General features: G+C 35.1%; 4 protein-coding genes across 4 annotated transcripts; 3 read left to right on the top strand and 1 right to left on the bottom strand.

Annotated features, from left to right (window-relative positions):
- Positions 1 to 3,506: 3,506 nt before the first annotated feature.
- On the bottom strand, positions 3,507 to 5,708 carry LOC128185335 (serine protease inhibitor Cvsi-2-like). Its single transcript, XM_052854958.1, has 3 exons — positions 5,551 to 5,708; positions 4,248 to 4,361; positions 3,507 to 3,675 (listed from the first exon to the last, which is right to left on the bottom strand). The coding sequence occupies exons 1-3, from the start codon at positions 5,591 to 5,593 to the stop codon at positions 3,578 to 3,580; spliced, it is 255 nt and encodes an 84-aa protein (XP_052710918.1). The 5' UTR covers positions 5,594 to 5,708; the 3' UTR covers positions 3,507 to 3,577.
- Positions 5,709 to 6,144: 436 nt separating this feature from the next.
- LOC128185324 (serine protease inhibitor Cvsi-2-like) lies at positions 6,145 to 8,575 on the top strand. The gene is made up of 3 exons (XM_052854953.1): positions 6,145 to 6,304; positions 8,085 to 8,195; positions 8,404 to 8,575. The coding sequence occupies exons 1-3, from the start codon at positions 6,262 to 6,264 to the stop codon at positions 8,505 to 8,507; spliced, it is 258 nt and encodes an 85-aa protein (XP_052710913.1). The 5' UTR covers positions 6,145 to 6,261; the 3' UTR covers positions 8,508 to 8,575.
- Positions 8,576 to 9,432: 857 nt separating this feature from the next.
- On the top strand, positions 9,433 to 12,732 carry LOC128185314 (uncharacterized). The gene is made up of 4 exons (XM_052854943.1): positions 9,433 to 9,648; positions 10,461 to 10,587; positions 11,525 to 11,677; positions 11,948 to 12,732. The coding sequence occupies exons 1-4, from the start codon at positions 9,511 to 9,513 to the stop codon at positions 12,202 to 12,204; spliced, it is 675 nt and encodes a 224-aa protein (XP_052710903.1). The 5' UTR covers positions 9,433 to 9,510; the 3' UTR covers positions 12,205 to 12,732.
- Positions 12,733 to 13,799: 1,067 nt separating this feature from the next.
- On the top strand, positions 13,800 to 17,575 carry LOC128167300 (uncharacterized). The gene is made up of 3 exons (XM_052832936.1): positions 13,800 to 14,176; positions 15,247 to 15,399; positions 15,735 to 17,575. The coding sequence occupies exons 1-3, from the start codon at positions 13,915 to 13,917 to the stop codon at positions 15,953 to 15,955; spliced, it is 636 nt and encodes a 211-aa protein (XP_052688896.1). The 5' UTR covers positions 13,800 to 13,914; the 3' UTR covers positions 15,956 to 17,575.
- The last annotated feature ends 848 nt before the right edge of the window (positions 17,576 to 18,423 follow it).

Here is an 18,423-nt window from a genome sequence, read left to right as displayed (position 1 = left end):
CTGATCTTTATTGGAAAAATTCGTCACTGTTAGGAAACGACGTAATACATGTACATGTAAAAGTAAAACACTTTATCTTGCCCTACCGTCAATTAATTAACATTTTACTGTTATCAGCGTTAAATACATTTGTAAGTTTTATAGAATTAACAAATCTTAACTATCACTATTTTAGGATTGATAGAAATAATGCTATTGGATATATGTCGGATATACATTTAAGTGATTCTCCTACCAATATACTGAGTAAGATGCTCTTAATTCTAAAAAAAAATTATTTGATTTAATTATTCCGATTTTGGCACAAATTATTTTTTTAAATATTTATTAAAAATCATTTGTTTATTTAATTTTTTATCATTCAGTGATCAGAGCTCTGAGCATTCGATTACCCATGTTTGGTTCACCCCCGGATTTGACCAGAAAAAGCTGGTATAAACTTCACTCATTAGTGAATGGGTTAAACAGAACAAAGGAAGTGCAAATAAGTACATTTGTACTTTAAGGATGCAGTGTTCAACTGTACAATATACACGAATTAGAGACGCGGTACAAATGTATTCTTTGTTTTGTTTTCCACTTTTTAAAAAAAAAAATTAAGGGGGGGGGGTGCCAATGGAATTATGTTGTTGGTGGTGGAATATTTTAACTGTATATTCATATATTTTTCGATATGATAAAATGATGTACAAACTGAAACAAAAGCGCATGTAAATCGGATATAGATTGGCCATGGTTTGCGATGAAGGCTCTTCAAATCACAGGGGCTCGGTTGTCAGACACTGAAATTTATAACAATTATTCCCGAATAATTTAATTCTGGTTGTAACGCGTTTTCTGATTGGCTAAAAAATTATTTTATATCGTTTAAAGAATGTTGCCTACGTCTTAGAAAGACTAACGTCAAAAACGTATCAATACGCATGACGTTACGTTTGAATTTTGTACAATTTTACGTCATTTTAAAGGTCAAATGACCGTTTTTATCTACAATGAAGAGTAAAAAAAATAAATTATAAGCAATGAATTCAATATTTATTAGTTTTATACTATATAAAATGGTTTGGGGCAGTTTACGCTTTATAAACCGCGAATTAATTCCTTAAATTAAAAAAAGATATACATAAATAGTCATTCAATATATGTTCTATGGTATCGAAATAAAATCGCCCTTTATCGACGTTTTAATAAATGTGTATCCTATGTACAGTGCATTTAAAAATAAGTAATGGGACGACACTCGCCATCTTGGATTTTTTTAAATGTACACGTGATACACATTTTTTAAAACGACGATAAAGGGCGATTTTAACGGTGGATTTTATTTCGATACCATAGAACATACATTGAATGACCATTTATGTATATTTTTTTATTCGGGAATAAATTGTTATAAATTTCAGTGTCTGACAACCGAGCCCCTGTGGGTGTGGCAGTCAAGGCCGTAACTAGACCTATATTTTTAGTGAGGCGAGGGGTCTGGGGACCGCCTAGTTCCGGACCCCAGCGGGTCCAGGGCAGCGCCCTGGTTGGGGGACCAAGATGGCGAAGCCCCCCGGAAGCTCCTAGGTTTTCGCAAAAATAAAGATTATACTTTAATGTTTTTCTGTGTTTATTTTTCAGATTGTATGGTTTTTTATGTGATGTTCGATAACCAGTTATAAAAATTTTGTATAATTTTTATTACTGGTTATCGAACTGCAGCTGACCAATTTTTCTATGTCCAGTTTCACCAAACCTCTTGAGAATATAAAAAATACGATCAGTATTTTACACCTGGAGAAAACTAAACCCCTATGCTAAAGGCCAAGTTTAATTACGCAATATGTTAGACCTAATGGACACAATGACATACAATGTATGTATTAAGTATAACATGTTGATCTATCTAGGTTTCCGTTGACTCATTGGTATCATAAATATCAACACCAACCTTTTTCTGGAACAGAATCACTTGACTTTCTACAAGATCCTGTTTTCAACCACAGATCCATATTTTCATTACGTCATTATACACTATGCATAAATGACGAAATGATCAAACACACCTACAGTGGAGTGTTCGATTTCCGGAAATGGGAACTAATGCTTGAAATAATTCATTAATTAACAGTACAAATTTAAAAAAAAGATGAAACTTCAAAGGCCTTTTAACATAATAAAAAGAAATAAATCTCAAAATTTTCAGTGAGGCATTTGCCTCACTTGCCTCAATGGTAGTTAAGGCCTTGGCAGTGATCGGAGTGGGAGTTAGAATGTGGGCTAACGAAATATATATTTATAATAGATTAATCTTAGAAAGTGTTACGTCATCGCATTCTTAAAAGAGACGCAAAAAGATACAAAAGTTGCAAGGGGAAAATAGTACATTACATAACGCGTATGCAACAATAACACAAAATGCATTTAAATAATAGTATATCAAATATAACAATATATTTACATCTACCAAGTGTTATTCCCTCTATTTCTTACGGAAACTGTATAAGTCAAATCAAAGCTCCACAGAAATATACACGCCCTGTTTATCGATTGGTCGAAACCTACAGCGACCTAAGAAAAATCACGGACTGCACGAAATATTCTTGATGATGTCAGACTCAAAGTCTGACGTCATCAAGTTATGTACTTATGTTTAACAATAATTTGGTGAATTTTACTTACATTTCATAATCAATTTATTAATTAGTTAAAAGATAGATGTTAAAATAAAATGCTTTCTTTGGTGATTAATGCGGGTTATGAAGGTAGCGATCATTGCAGAAAAAATTTACATGTCGCTACCTTCATATCCCGAATGAATCACCGAAGAAAGCATCTTATTGTTTAAATACCTTAAATAATAGTGCATTACATATATCTACATTTAAATGATAGTACATTATAAATAACAATTTACATTTATCATAGTAAAGAAGCAGAGTGGATCGTACGTAAACCATTGGCTTGCAAAGATGCCAAATAGTTTTTTCTTCACTGTGTGAAATTGAAAATTATTGAAAGCAGCACAAATAAGATAAACATTCAATTTAGAAAATTCTTAAAAACCAATAGTTACCACTATTTTGAACTGCATATGTCTTGAATTTAATATTTGCTGATGATCATTGGGACATGAATTTTTTCTTTTGATAACCACATTCTTTCATCATGAAAATAGAATTCCCATAGAATCCGGGAATAGGACAACTTGATACTTGTTCAGCATAAAACACCCATGCAAGTAAGGAAGACGCTTCATTTCGCATTTTCTAAGAATACACCCACATAATTTTAAACTCGGAACTACTCGGATGTCTCGCGCACTCGACAATTTGTTTGGAGCGTAGCGGAATCAGCCGAGGATTGCCGATTGCATAATTTTATGCATCAAAGTTTTAATTCAATCGCAACTTCTCGGGCCTTTCCGGCAGGCTCGGAAAACAGATGAAAGGCCCGAGAAGTTCCGATTGAGTTTCATTTATAAAACAACAAAAAAACAACAAAAAACTAAGGACAGCAGAAAATGGAAGGAGAGTTCAAATTTTATTAACTTGTTCAATGGTTTAAAATGATTTGATTTGTGAATGATGTGGCCTCAGATGTCGATACATTTACAGACGTTGTCGAAGCAGTGCCACGAGGCGTCGCCCTGACAGGCGGGAAGTCCGTAACAGTCCCGAAGTCCCCGGCAACCTGTACAGGAACCCGAAAATAACGAATCAGACACACAGACAGACATACAGAGTGAGAGAAACCATAGACGACTGACCTTATCTACATGTAGTTATGAAAAAAACAACTAATCGCCTACTTAACGATACTATTATACATATAGGTAAACGATTAATTAACTTGGAAGGGGGATAGATAATGTCAGGACAGAGATCATAACACAGTGTAGAAAACCCAATCTATAAAATTAAATATAGTTCATTCAGTCAAATATGTTTGGGTAATATTCATGCATATATTTAAACATATTATGGAATTTTGCAATTGTTTGCTTTTGAAATATTTAGTAATCGAATTCAATCGGGGTATGAATTAAACGTAAACAAAGGGAGATGAAACAAGTTGTAAGGTAAATTCAATGAATTTGGAAATGGTTGGTGTCGTCCGAATAGATACATGTTAGTTGAAGACTTTTATGCACTAAATGATACTTTGGACTTTGCCCCTTTTTATGTTTTATACACCCGAGTTTTACAAGACGTGTACTTTGGACTTCGACTATTATATGTCAGTGACGGCTGGGGTATACTTACGTCTCTCCCTCACGCACGTGCACAGTCCCTGAACACAGGCAATGTAGGAGCCGTCTGCGCAATTCTCCAGGGCGCAGTCACCACTTCCGGTACATTTCTCACCAGCAACAAAGGCTGATAAGAAACGGATGATTATTTTTTAAGCAGGCAAATTGTTTAGATTGGGTGTTAAAGAATACATATTAAAATGATAGGGGTCGTTGTGAAAATGCCAGACTAAAATCCGGAATAATTATACATGAATGTGTATGCATTGCTCTCATTCACTTTTTGTTGAAAATTTTAAGATCATTGCGTATTTTGATATGACCTTTTGAAGGTGGATAGCTATTTGATGGGTTGGAATGATCTTTTAAATATACTACACGTTACATTCTTTAAAAAAATTAAAACATCTTCCTGCCCATTTTTGACCTGTTTTATAAGGTACTGAGTATGAGATGATTCATGCATTTATATTTTGGTTTTAAATTAGCATTTCGATTTTAAGTGTATCTAATGATTTATTGTCATAATTAAGAAGATGCTGAAATAATTTTCATACGTGTAATTTCAAGGCTGTTAAATGCTACGCTTTTCATTCATATGTATGGAAGCGTATAAATTAATGCCATGTTGTAATTTTTTTTTTGCCAACTTTAATCATAGAAATTTCAATTTTAATTTTCTTTTAATATGTACGATATGTTTTTCAATTTCAGACGAATGTCTTTTAATTTGTTATCTTTATCAAAGTTTAAGATGTAGATAAAGGGACAATTAATAATATACAAATTGCAAGTCCTTGATTTCATTCGTGTGCTCATACTTACACTTACATTTCATTAACAACTCAGTCATATTTTACATATATTACTCTGAAAACATTGATTTGATTAGATACATGACACTGTATATAATACATGTACATGTTTTAATCTTCATAAAATGAAAACTTTTAGTTCAGACTGTTGAAACTGTAAGTTTAATGCATAGTCTATAATGTTTACTGTTATATTTACAAGAAATCAATTAAAATTTAAAAAAAGGTTGTAATTTCCAGTAATAAAGTTATAATTTTAAAGTTGGATTTTAAAGAATCACACCGTGGCACTAAAACGCTTCCATACTACTTACATATAGAATATTGACTTTAAAAAAATATTAATAATTGCATTCTGTTTGCGACAAAAGACCGTCAGAATTGCATAAAACTCTGCAGATCTGCAGCTCTCTGGTTTGTCTATCCGAATTTTTTCAACTAGAGAGCTACAGTGGCCCACGTAACTGACATATATACGGTATATAATGCTGAATGGTGTACCTGCAATAACACAACACACAGCGATCAGTAGGGCAGTCCTCATTCTCTTTGTCCGGAGTCTACAGGAATGAGATCTGTCCGGTGGTCAGCCACTACTTATAGGGATTAGCGGGGCAGGGTGTGAGGGGAGAGCGCGGCAGGGGATAATCGTGTCCAGGGCGGCGTGTAGTGGCTCAGGACCGAGGGCTGACGTAATAAGGGATTAGGCCTAGACAAGGGGAGAGAACTGTGGTCGTGATGTATTAGTTAGATAGGAATATAAGAAAACTGTCATGTCAAAACATTTACATTGTTAAGTGTAGTAATCAAAATTTCTCTCTCTCTCTCTCTCTCTCTCTCTCTCTCTCTCTCTCTCTCTCTCTCTCATATTAGTTCTAAATATTTATGAACTAAAAATTAGCAAATCTTGACAGTACAAACTAAGAAATATTACAACATCAAGGCAACTATTCGGAGTTACATTTAGCTCTTTTCTTCGATTTTAAATAATGACATGGAAAATAACCCACTTAGTTGTCATCAGCTTACGTTTAATTTCTGATGATGATGGTCTCGGTGCTCTCTTCTAAGATCTATTTATAGATACGTGACCTTGCCACATGACCTGCTGATTAGGAAACATCGTGACCATTAAAATTACAGTCTCGTTTTGGGGATATATAATGAGCTTAATTTCATTCATCGACTCGCTGACCATCGTTCAACAGTGATATGAAGTTTCTTTTGTCTTTGTTAGTGGCCGCATTCGCAGTCAGTAAGTTTTTAGATTAATTTTACACTACTTTGGACGGCCTGGTAGTATATCAAGGGGTGTTTCCCAACATTTCAGGCGCAGACTTTTTATAAATACAAGTATATAAGATTTTTTTTCTTTTTTTCTTTTCCAAGATCTTCTATAATGTCATCATTTAGGATTTTATTCATTTATATGTGGTGTACATTTATTAATTGCACTGAGCAAGAATGTATTTGATATGTCCTTTAGCACTGCGACTCGTGTTGCTCTTTGCTGTTGGCCCATGAACATGTATCTATACATAAAGTCTTTAAAAAAAATTGATATATTTTATATCTCTACCAGTGTGTGATTTTCATTGTTCTATTATTGAATATCAACCTGTATATCATATGTAACATTGAAATACTCCTTTAGGTAAAAGTGGACCAATCGATGTCTTCTAGCATCAGCTCTTCTTACTTCTAGCTATTTTTTCCTTTGTAAATGTATGCATAGGCATATACCTGCTGATTCTTGAATCTATTTTTAAAATAAAATTATACCATTGCCTAATGTTGCTACCCAAACTGTCCTACAGTATTTGTACTGTATTGTCAGTAAATGTAATCATAATTGTTATATGTCATGCCCCATGAGGCCCTAATTCGGAAAAATAAATTCTTTTCTATTCTATTCTATATTCATGAAAGATAATCTCCTCAGTCGATGACTGTCACTATATCACTTCATGTTTCATTTCTTTTAAGAAGGCTGGGTAGACAATAAATAATTTATAAGGCATTGGGTCTAAGGCCTAAAAACTATATATTTCTTTGACCGTGAACTATCATGTAGTATGAGGAAAATAACGGTATACTTTTGGTATTCTGACCGCCATCCCAGAGCTGATCTGTCAGTGAGGGTTAAATACCATCCTATTGACCGTCTTTAAGAACGGGGATGGGGACTGGGGTGGGGTGGGGGTAACCAAAGATACAGGTCAATTACCAGTACATGATTTAACTGATTACAGGAAGAAGGTCTACTTCCCCTAATTTTTCCCTCCATAACATGTTATTCAGCAACTTGGAGTAAACGTTTAACACTGGAAAAAGAAATATGCAATGTTGCAAATTAAGTACAGTGATATTGAAAAAAAAAACGAACTGGTCAAACAGGACCTTCTCCAATGGTATTGTCTAAAGTAGTCATGGTGTATATCTTATTTGATAAATTGAAATACATCGGGAAGGACAGTATGCTAAAGAATTTGTAAGAGTTTCAACAAAAACCCTCTTTTCAAATTATGATCACTTAAATAAATCACTTCATTATAAAAAAAAATACATTGACACACATTGAATTATTATAAATTTTAAAAAAGGGATTAGGATGTGGGGTTTTTTCTCGAACTGATCTTCTAAAAGTACATATTGTTTTTGATAAACATAACTAAAGTATCCCTATTTCACATTATGTTTTTTTATGACATGGGCGTACAAAGTGCGATAACTCGTATCTATTAGAATTTATAAGCATTTCTTATAATTAGTCGGGAGATTTTTCTTTCTTTGGAAGGGGTTGATTTAAAAAAAAAAGAATTAATCAATTAAAATTCATAATCTTTATGGACTTAACGTTTATGAAGGTATTGTCACCGCTTTAATTCTACATCCGAGCTGTGGCTTGATACTCCAAACTTAATTAGATTTTTATTAGTTTTAACGCAACTGACTTCTAGTTAGATTTTGTTTGGCTTTTAATTTATGTGTAATCCATCATAATTTGAATAATTAATAGTGATTTTTCCCGACAGTCCTGGTCTGCTCTGAGCGATGCTTTAACTCAGGAGACTGCGCTCTAGAAACATGCGCCAACTCCACCCTCACGTGCGTCCACGGAATCTGCACGTGTGTCGCCTCACAAAGTAAGTACTACTATTTTGGAATTTAAAAAATAAGCTGAATCAACATTTCCTACAGTCTATTTGGACTAATTAGTACAAGCTAATATTTCCGATAAATATAATTTGTATTTACATCTATTCATCCTCTCTCTCTCTCTCTCTCTCTCTCTCTCTCTCTCTCTCTCTCTCTCTCTCTCTCTCTGACAGTTTGACCTTTTTTATTCTACAGAGTGTTCAATGATGAGTGACTGTACCGGTCTCCCACCCTGTGAGAAGCATGGCGAGACTTGGCATTGCTATGACAACATGTGCAAATGTATCCGATTTCATTGACTGATCTAAAACTTATTAATCATTTATTTGTTTTGTACTTACGTGGAATAAATACTCACAATTTTCAACTTGAAGCTTTTATCTTATTATCTCCGAAATGAAGACTTATTTTTCAGCAGGTTTTGAAAATCTAATAATTTTCTAATAGTTGATTAGGTAAAACTAAAACTTTTAACACTTGAAGTCTTCATCCAATTACTTCGAGCAATGCAATAAAAAAAATGGCCGTAGCTGCATCGTAAAGTGACGACATGAATTTGAAATAAAATAGCTACCACATTTAAAAAGAAAATGAGATGATTTTTTTTTTTAATATTTACATTTTCGAGTGTCTTTGTCTGTGGAACATTACGATAATTTTCATTTACTTATTTTTTTTTTTTTATTAGATATTGAGTGATACAAATGCTGAAATATTTGAATAAATGTCTTGATATAGGTAATAAGAAATCGTTCTTTAAATAATATGAGGCGATTACAAACGGTCGAGAATGATAAAATATAACATAAATGAAAGATAAAAATTAAATTAATTGGATTTGATCACCACTCAGTAATTGATCATCGTATAATACAAAAAGCACGGTTCCTTTATTATTCCTTAATAAACAATTTCAATGAATTTATATCAGATTTCGTGCATTCGATCTTTGAGATAAACTTTTTAAATAATTTTATTATAAAAGCATTTTGACGGTTAATTCTATCAAGTTTTGTAATATAAATATAAATGTTATTTCTTGCCCAATGTGAAGTTTACCGACCGTTTATGCAATTTATTATTATATTTCTGGACATTTCATCGCTAGTTCAACCAAGGTAGAGACGATAAATGGAATATTTCATAGAAGGCTGATTTCCGTGGTGCAGTTTGTGTCGAATAAATGTACGAACGATCTCCTTTCACCATAATCCTGATCACACCTGTCTCACCTGAATAAATGGAATGTCCCACTAACAATGTGTCGTAAATAGTATACATATTTTTAACTTGACTGTAAACATGAAGCGAGTGAAATGGCTACTCTTGTTTTCTCTTATCTTAAATGTGATCGGACTAGTGTTCTTCGTTATCGGATTCTCCACACACTTTTGGTTGGAATCGGATAAAAATTACCGGACATCGTCGGGATTTGAAAGCGTATGTAAAATTGTGTCACAATGTCGGCCCCAGGTGTTTTATAGACAAGTTTAGATTAAGGATAACAGCGATCCCTATTAAAAGTAGTATTGGACGACTTATTGTTAATCAGTACTGTATAAAGTTCAAGTTTTCTTCTTTATTCGGGAAATAATTTTTATCAGAATCATAGCTAGGATTGAAAGGATGAGTAATTCGTTTACCTGAGAATAGGGAGTTGTCATTATGTTGGAATGTATTGTCGTACTTTCACTTTACCCCGAAATGCAAAAGCAAATTCGGGTTTTTTCTTTTGGAAATTTTAAAGAGCTGAATCATAAAACCCCGACATTTATGTATTGTTTCTTTAAGTTAAGTGGGTATGCAATTTTTTGCAAAATGAAAAATGCTTATATTTTGTAGTTCAAATGTATATCCCAAACGGGCTATTATGTCTATTTTTTGGCGATTAATCCCAATCTGTTCAAAATTATATCAGCAACCCTCTAAAGTGTAATGATGGGTTGTTAGATAGAATGCGAAAAAGAACGCCCCTTTTAAACATAAATCTATCTTGTTTATTGATTTCAAACCAACACCGCAGCCCTCCCCATACTCTGCTAATTAAGTGGAAATAATTAACTTAAATATTCTTGAGAGGATGTAAAACAACTCTTAATTATTCACTCAGCCAGATGCCCTATAAGCTTGAAAAGTCGTTGCTGTTTTGCATTTAAATGTGTATGTACATTACTATACGAGGGATGAGATATTGAAACCTTATTGTGGTCAATATGTAAATTCACTGTGTGAATTTGTTCTGTACGTTTCAGCTTGGTCTTTGGGAGGCCTGCTTCAAAGACTTCTCCCACAAGACAAGTTACAACGGAAAACAGTACAATGGCTGCTGGTGGATGTTCTCATACGAGTATGAACCCATCAGAGAATGGCTCAATCCACGTAAGTTATCACACAAATTCCCAATACTATATCATTATGTTTGCAAATTCAGCTGATGGCCTCTTGTATTTATTGAAATTTCATGGCCAAAGCCTGTTTAAATAGGAGTAAAACTTCATAGAAATAATTGGAAGATATGCACACATGTTCACCTGAATCAAAGTCTTGAGATACTTCACCAGTTAATAGTTTCCATCCCTGACTCTCTGTACGACTTTCACGTTACCACTAGATTGTTACTGTGAGATACTTCAGCCATTGTTTCCATCCCTGTATCATTCACCCCTGCCTCTCTGTACGACTCTCACGTTACCACTATATGTACGTAGATTGTTACCTTGAGATACTTCAGCCATTGTTTCTATCTCTGTATCATTCACCCCTGCCTCACTGTACGACTCTCACGTTACCACTAGATTGTTACTTTGAGATACTTCAGCCATTGTTTCTATCCCTGTATCATTCACCCCTGCCTCACTGTACGACTCTCACGTTACCACTAGATTGTTACTTTGAGATACTTCAGCCATTGTTTCTATCCCTGTATCATTCACCCCTGCCTCACTGTACGACTCTCACGTTACCACTAGATTGTTACTTTGAGATACTTCAGCCATTGTTTCTATCCCTGTATCATTCACCCCTGCCTCACTGTACGACTCTCACGTTACCACTACGTAGATTGTTACTTTGAGATACTTCAGCCATTGTTTCTATCCCTGTATCATTCACCCCTGCCTCACTGTACGACTCTCACGTTACCACTACGTAGATTGTTACTGTGAGATACTTCAGCCATTGTTTCTATCCCTGTATCATTCACCCCTGCCTCACTGTACGACTCTCACGTTACCACTACGTAGATTGTTACTTTGAGATACTTCAGCCATTGTTTGTATCCCTGTATCATTCACTCTCTGCCTCTCTCTGGTTACAGCGTGGCTGGTGGCCATCCAGGTGATGATGACCGTCTCTCTGCTGCTACAGCTGGTGGGGTCAATCATCGGGGTGCTGGTGTTCCTGGGGGTGTGTCCGGGGGTGGCCAACTTCCTGGCGCTCCTCTCCATCTCCGTAATGATCCTCGTGGGAGGTAAGTATTAATTCACAGGGGCCAAGCCCGTTTTAACATTAATTTCAATGTAACCATAAATAATGGTTACATTGAAATTAATGTTAAAACGGGCTTGGCCCCTGTGTATTAATTCAATATTAAATATTATTTTTTAAATTGTAAATATTCAATACCTAACTTCTTATATTTTCATTAAAATATCATGTGTATAGAAAAAATAATATAGGTTAGTTAACACATTTCATTTAAGTACTTTTGATAATTATTTAAAAAACGACTTTTTTTCAGGTATTATTTCGGCAGTTTGTTTGATTTTGTTTGGTGTCAAATCTGATCAACCGGAAGTGGAAGCTAAGTGGATCTACTTTCCTGACAAAAACTTTTTATCCTGGTCCTACGCCTTGGTGGCGGTTTCCGGATTTCTGTCCCTGTTTGGTTCTATGTGTGGTTTTGTGGCGGCCATGACGGCACGCCTCGAAGACAAGTATGGGGAGCGTCCGAATTATGACGGGCACATGCTCCGGTCTCAACCCACAGTCTACTAAGACTACACAATCGAACGCACCCCGTTACCGGTCGAAAAGGGACACTTATCAGACATCCATTTTAGCTCTCCAAATGCGCTAGATATTTTTATGTCATATTGCAAATGATAGATTTTATATTGTCCCATGTCAATTTAATATTTGAAATATAACGAAAAATTGTCAAAATTTGTTACACATTTTTATATTGTCAATTATTTTTGCTTTTTTGGAAGAATTATAATGTACATGTTTACAGGTCATAGTCTGGAAATATAATTCTACCATCTAGTGTTTCAGCATCCGTATCTAGATGTTTAATACATGCTGGGCATGTATTAACGAGACAGTTCTGCTACAAAAAATATTTTACATCTACATAATTATCAATTTCCCATTAAACTTTGTTACATTATGTATAGACGCATAATTATCACCTCAACGTTGCCATTTACATCCCATTGTAATTATTTCAGATGAACTTTTAAATATTTTGTTTTTTGTACTGGTGTACCTTGTTTTATTTCTATATAAAGATTTTAAAACAGCCGCATTGTTCTTTGTTGATTGAGTACAAAACACAGAAACTTGTCAGGGGGTTACGTACCCAAAGAGACAGGCATCTGCGCATGCTCTGTTTTAAGGTCCAACAAGTGGATGGGAAACAGATAGAGGGTTGACTTCCTGTTCTCTTCGGACACCACGCGCATCATTGCGCAACGTTAAGGAAAGCAACAACAACAAAAAATTTAATGTAACGTAATTTCTGATGTAATATAAGGTTCAAATAGCACTTGTAATCAATTTTAAACGAAAATTTGCAACGATTTTATGGTTCAAAGAATAAAATTTAGCAGTATGATTGTCATGACCCCCTAATTAAAATAAATCAAAATATTGATTGAGGTTAAAGTATATTTGACGGAGGTGAACATTGATAAAAATCCTAAACGACATTATATTTGACCTTTGAATTAATATGACCTTGAAATTTACACCAGTGATGGTTGTGTCCAAACTTCAGGTCTCTTACATGGTAGGAACACAAGTTACCCATTTTGATATGATAGAAGGCAAATTGTATATGAAGATATGATGAACACCTTTCAAATGCAGGTTTTAAAATTATCAAAATACGCTGTTCGTGTACCTCACTTTTTTCTGCCTTAAGTAATTTATGGGAACGGTTTATAGTATTATTATTTTTAGATAATCGATTAAAAATTATAACTCTTAAATAATTTCAAGCCATATCTTTTGCGTATTTGAGAAATATTTTAAATGATTAATTTCACCGGTGTTTCGTACTACCTTAATAAAGATATATTTAGAGAGTAGTTATGCAAATGTTAATCTCGCTCTCGCGAATGTTACCTGTAGATAGACTACATCATGATGTAAGCCTATATAAATGAAAACAGTCTGGTGACTGTTTTTGATGCGCTAACTGTTTGGCTAACCAACACCCCCCCCCCCCCCCAACACCCCCCCCCCCCCCCCCCCCCCCCGCTTCCGACATCTATGCCGAAAGTGAAAAAGGGCATGCATTCAATGCCATTTAATTTCTGACTGAAAAGGTCTTACTCTTATAAGTTTATGCATGTACTAATCCAACGTACGACTGTCCATTAACAACATTCCTTCATAAAAGTCAGACACCCCTCGCTCAGGTAAGCATGGACTCGTCTTTACTGTATTTACCTTCCGTCTCAACTGTCTAATTATAGCGCCATGGCACAGAAGGCCAGCAAGATCGTTATTCTCTCTCTGATCATCTGCTCCGTCGGCTTCATTTTCTTCCTGTTGAGTTTTGGGACCGGAAATTGGCTGGAACCCAATGCAAACGACAACCAGGGATTCCTGAGTCTGGGGCTATGGGAGGCCTGCTTCAGGAACTGGCGCTATTACAAGGACCCCACACAGAACATCTATGACGGATGTCGCTGGATGCTGTCCGCGGATTTTGACGCCATCCGGGAATGGATCTGGCCGTGTAAGTATTCGGGGACCGCGGTCCAATGGGATCAGCTGTTTGTAGTGGGGAGTTGTGATTAATTAGGGACAGGCTCTTATCTCGCCCAGGGATACAACTAAACAGAAACCTAGGGAGAAGTTATTGTAGCACATTTTTATGACGATTTTAATTACTAGTAGTTCATTGTACTTTCTCACAATTTGATTGGTCTTCGATCTTTACATGACAAAAAACCCTATTTTTAGACCTTAATGTTTTGTACATGTATATTTATAACACCAATATTATACAATGAGTTAGTATTTAACAAGGAATGTTCTGGATGATAAATCTTCAAACTACATGTATATGTGATATATTAAATAAGTTTTGATAGCATTTACAAGTTTGAGAAGGTCTTCTTTCCAGAATCAAATACCATACAAAAGGTTCGTTTGTCAAACAGAGTCACAGATAGGCACCCGACGTTATTATATCTTTCTCATTATAATATAAGAATATATACCCTTTACCTATCAATAACACACAAGTTACCAATCGCCGCCATTTTGGATTTATTTAAAACTGTCACATTAGTTCGAGCAAAAACTTCAGTTGATGGTTGTAGATAAATCCAAGATGATGGCGATGTGTAATTTGTGTATTATAATATGTACATTGTATAGGGTATATATTTTCATCCCGGAAAAAATATACATATATGTATAACGTCAGGTGCCTGTGGACAGAGTCTACTGCAGTATAGTTCTGTGTAGTTTGTTATCAAAGCCATGATAAAATCATAATTGAGCATGTGTATGTTTCAAAACAACCATTTTTGACAGTGTAGAAATCTAGGTGACTTCAAAAAAATGATTTAGAATGACAGGAAGAGTAAAGGAGGCGAGGTTCCAATTACCTACAAAGAATGGCCAGTAAAGGATCAATTATACAAAAAATACAAAGTGGCTATACAGAAGTGTGACTCCATCTAGCACATGTACAGCGGTCATCCTTCTTCAGCAAAAACTTTGTAAACATTATAGCCATGTACACGTAGACTTAGGAGCCCAGCATCCGGGTGTTGACGAGCTTGTTTCTATTTTTAGCCTGGATGCAGGGTGTGCAGGGAATCATGTGCGTGTCCCTGGTGCTCGAGATCTCTGTCGTCATCGTGTACGTCATCGTCATGTTCCACATGTTACGTCAGAAGTACGTGTACATAACGCTACTGGTCACTGCAGGGGCAAACTTCATCTCAGGTAGGTTCAAGCCAAAGGGCGGAAATGCATCATTTTTAACTACAGAAAATTTATAATGCAGCCTAAATTTACCAAAGCAAGATAAGTGTATACGTGTTTTGATCATAGATATGATCATATGTATACATGTCATGTAAGTTTGTCTTAGTTGAAATTCAAACTTTCGCTTGAGTATGTCAGTTGAACATGTATTAAAGGTTACTCATCTTTTCTACAACAAAATAAAAGCTGAGTGTGTGTTCTGACTAATATGTATACTAGTAGCCGCAAATGTTGTTCAAAGTGCAGTTCTGCTTCAATTTGCACTGAATAAAACGATCTCCTTTTATTTTCAGCGTTTTTCTGTGCAGTGAGTTTGATTGTTTTTCACACAAAAGCTCTGAACGACCTCCGATGGATTGAAAACAACGAGAAACAAAACCAGGGCTGGTCCTTCTTCATCCTGATTCCCGCCATCTTGTGTTTCATCATTTCCGGTGTGACAACTGTCATGGCCGCGAGGAGGTTCCAGAGAGACGACAGTGACGGACCAGTGGCGATCCCCTACCGTTCGTGAGCAGACGGACAATATGGTGCTGTGTCATTTCACTGTCACAGATTGGTGGGATCACATGATATTCACGGTACAACTGCGCCCCCTAGCGCGCGGAGCAGCAGCAGAGCAGTGGTGATAAGCTATAGCTGTAGTATACCGGTATATTTTCGCTTGTTGATTAGAATCTCCAGGCTATGTTTGGGTCTTCAAAGGTTCAGCAAATACAAACTAATATGTTGTACATGTAAATATGTTTTTCATCTTCCTGCTCGTGCATGACATTTGTTAGTATGTGCTAAATTACAAATACATTTATACATGTATATTGGCTATTGATCGAGATATTCGTAGAAGGATGTCATTAAAAAACGACCGTGTTGTCGTTTTATTCTGCAATAGAACCGTTTATCAAGAGCTTTGATTTTCTATGGGATGTTACTATATGTACATATATCTAGCATAGTGTGCACACCAAAAAAAAGCTGTCAAATAGCTTCGATCTTTCTTCTAATTCGCTAAGAGAAGCTTATTAATATTCATAGGCTGTCAAAATCGGAAAAGTGTTGCGCCAAGATTTGCTCTGTTGTGTTAAAATGACGCTGTTTCAATTAAATATGCATCTCTGGGTGAAGTCGGACGATTTTCATTGCGTTCAATGTATTCCTATCTATTAGCCATTGACTGGACAGCAGTAAACCTCGCCTTCATGAAATCGGAGTTTGTTACGTTAAATAACTGACCAAAGTCCACGTTTTTGTTCAAACGGCTCTATTAACATTTTCTATGATATTTTTTTGTGCTGTAAAATTGTTAAAGGGGCATGGTCACGATTTTGACCAAATTTTATTTTTTCTGTTTTTATTATTTGCAATGCTTTAGGAATGCATTTCCAATGATTACATGAAATTTGGGTGCCAGTCGTTGAGTTTTAAGCAAGATACAGGGCTCTTCGTCTTCGTCATGTAAACAAGGCTCGTGCCCTGTTTTTGTTTACATAGGTTCAATATACTAGTAAAAATCTTTTTAAAGCTGGTTGGTCTGCCTTATTATTCATTTAAAGCACAAATAAACAGTTCCTTACGATTAACACATTTATTTTAGGTCTTAAACTGGAATTTTCACCTAAACATTCGAAATGTAAACAAACGCTTTGTTTACATAGCGAAGAATTGTAAGCTCTGTAACTCGCTTATAACTCATCAAATGACATTCAAATTTTAGTTGCCTATTTAAAATGACTTACTGAAGCATTGTAAACATCAAAATCGAAAAATTAATTTTTTACCAAAATCGTGACCATGCCCCTTTAAATACTATTGAAGGCTTTGGTCCCGCTTTCATTAACCTCAAATTTATACCACTTTTCTTTTAAGCTGAGTATCGAGTCGAGTCATTTTAAAAGGTTGGTGACGGCGGGGCTAATATTTATTACTTAATTTGTCTCATGATCAGAAATGTCATCCTCTTATTTTTTTTCTAGTTGTGTTTTACCTTTTTATTATTGATATGTGATGTTTTCCTTGTTAAAACATTCATGCACATTATATATGTTTTTATGATTGTCTCAGAGTAAAGATAAAAACCATTTCTCTGAAGAATGTTTGTGTGTGTTATTTCCAATTTTAATATTTCTTATTATACGAGAGCTATGGTGGCATATTTCTGCCCCTTGTGTGCAAGTTATTTTTCAATCAAATATGTCGACATGCAAGAAAAATATGTTGACATGCAAGATAATTATTTCAACATGCAACATAACTATGTTGACATGCAAGAAAAGTGCAATCAGATAAGAATTATACAAAATCTCAAAAAATCTCAAATATCGCCCACCTGTGACATCCAAGATACTAGATGCTACCTTTTTATGTCGACATGCAACTTATTTATGTTAACATGCAAGATAAATATGCTGACATGCAACTTATTTATGTCGACATGCAACTTATCTATGTCGACATGCAACTTATTTATGTCAACATGCAACTTCTTGATGTCGACATGCAACTTATTTATGTCGACATGCAACTTAGTTATGTTAACATGCAAGATAAATATGTTGACATGCAACATATTTATGTCGACATGCAACTTAGTTATGTTAACATACAACTTATATAAGTTGCATGTCAACATATTTATCTCGCATGTCAACATAACTAAGTTGCATGTCGACATAAATAAGTTGCATGTCGACATTAAGAAGTTGCATGTTGACATAAAGAAGTTGCATGTTGACATCAATAGGTAGCGTATCTAGCATCTTGGATGTCACATGTTGGCGACATTTTTTATAACTCTAATTTGATTGCAGTTTTCTTGCATGTCAACATAGTTATGTTGCATGTTGACATAACTATCTTGTATGTCAACATATTTATCTTGCATGTCGACATAATTAATAGAAAAATAACTTGCACACAAGGGGCAGAGATATGCCACCATAGAGAGCAGAGACATAAACAACATATTTATGTCTCTGACGAGAG

The sequence above is a fragment of the Crassostrea angulata genome, chromosome 1 (assembly GCF_025612915.1).
Source record: "Crassostrea angulata isolate pt1a10 chromosome 1, ASM2561291v2, whole genome shotgun sequence".
NCBI classification, from domain to species: Eukaryota; Metazoa; Mollusca; class Bivalvia; order Ostreida; family Ostreidae; genus Magallana; species Magallana angulata.
Note: the sequence above shows the minus strand (reverse complement) of the source record. Positions and strands in the feature narration are given on the sequence as shown.

What these genes read in the sequence shown, in the direction of transcription:
- LOC128185335 (XM_052854958.1), bottom strand. Translation starts at nt 5,593, where the DNA reads ATGAGGACTGCCCTACTGATCGCTGTGTGTTGTGTTATTGCAG. An exon ending in TGTGTGTTGTGTTATTGCAG is followed by an intron (nt 4,362 to 5,550) that starts GTACACCATTCA and finishes GTTTCTTATCAG; the next exon opens with CCTTTGTTGCTGGTGAGAAA. An exon ending in CACGTGCGTGAGGGAGAGAC is followed by an intron (nt 3,676 to 4,247) that starts GTAAGTATACCC and finishes GTTCCTGTACAG; the next exon opens with GTTGCCGGGGACTTCGGGAC.
- LOC128185324 (XM_052854953.1), top strand. Translation starts at nt 6,262, where the DNA reads ATGAAGTTTCTTTTGTCTTTGTTAGTGGCCGCATTCGCAGTCA. An exon ending in AGTGGCCGCATTCGCAGTCA is followed by an intron (nt 6,305 to 8,084) that starts GTAAGTTTTTAG and finishes TTTTCCCGACAG; the next exon opens with TCCTGGTCTGCTCTGAGCGA. An exon ending in CACGTGTGTCGCCTCACAAA is followed by an intron (nt 8,196 to 8,403) that starts GTAAGTACTACT and finishes TTTATTCTACAG; the next exon opens with AGTGTTCAATGATGAGTGAC.
- LOC128185314 (XM_052854943.1), top strand. Translation starts at nt 9,511, where the DNA reads ATGAAGCGAGTGAAATGGCTACTCTTGTTTTCTCTTATCTTAAATGTG. An exon ending in CATCGTCGGGATTTGAAAGC is followed by an intron (nt 9,649 to 10,460) that starts GTATGTAAAATT and finishes TGTACGTTTCAG; the next exon opens with CTTGGTCTTTGGGAGGCCTG. An exon ending in CAGAGAATGGCTCAATCCAC is followed by an intron (nt 10,588 to 11,524) that starts GTAAGTTATCAC and finishes CTCTGGTTACAG; the next exon opens with CGTGGCTGGTGGCCATCCAG.
- LOC128167300 (XM_052832936.1), top strand. Translation starts at nt 13,915, where the DNA reads ATGGCACAGAAGGCCAGCAAGATCGTTATTCTCTCTCTGATCATCTGC. An exon ending in CCGGGAATGGATCTGGCCGT is followed by an intron (nt 14,177 to 15,246) that starts GTAAGTATTCGG and finishes TTCTATTTTTAG; the next exon opens with CCTGGATGCAGGGTGTGCAG. An exon ending in AGGGGCAAACTTCATCTCAG is followed by an intron (nt 15,400 to 15,734) that starts GTAGGTTCAAGC and finishes TTTTATTTTCAG; the next exon opens with CGTTTTTCTGTGCAGTGAGT.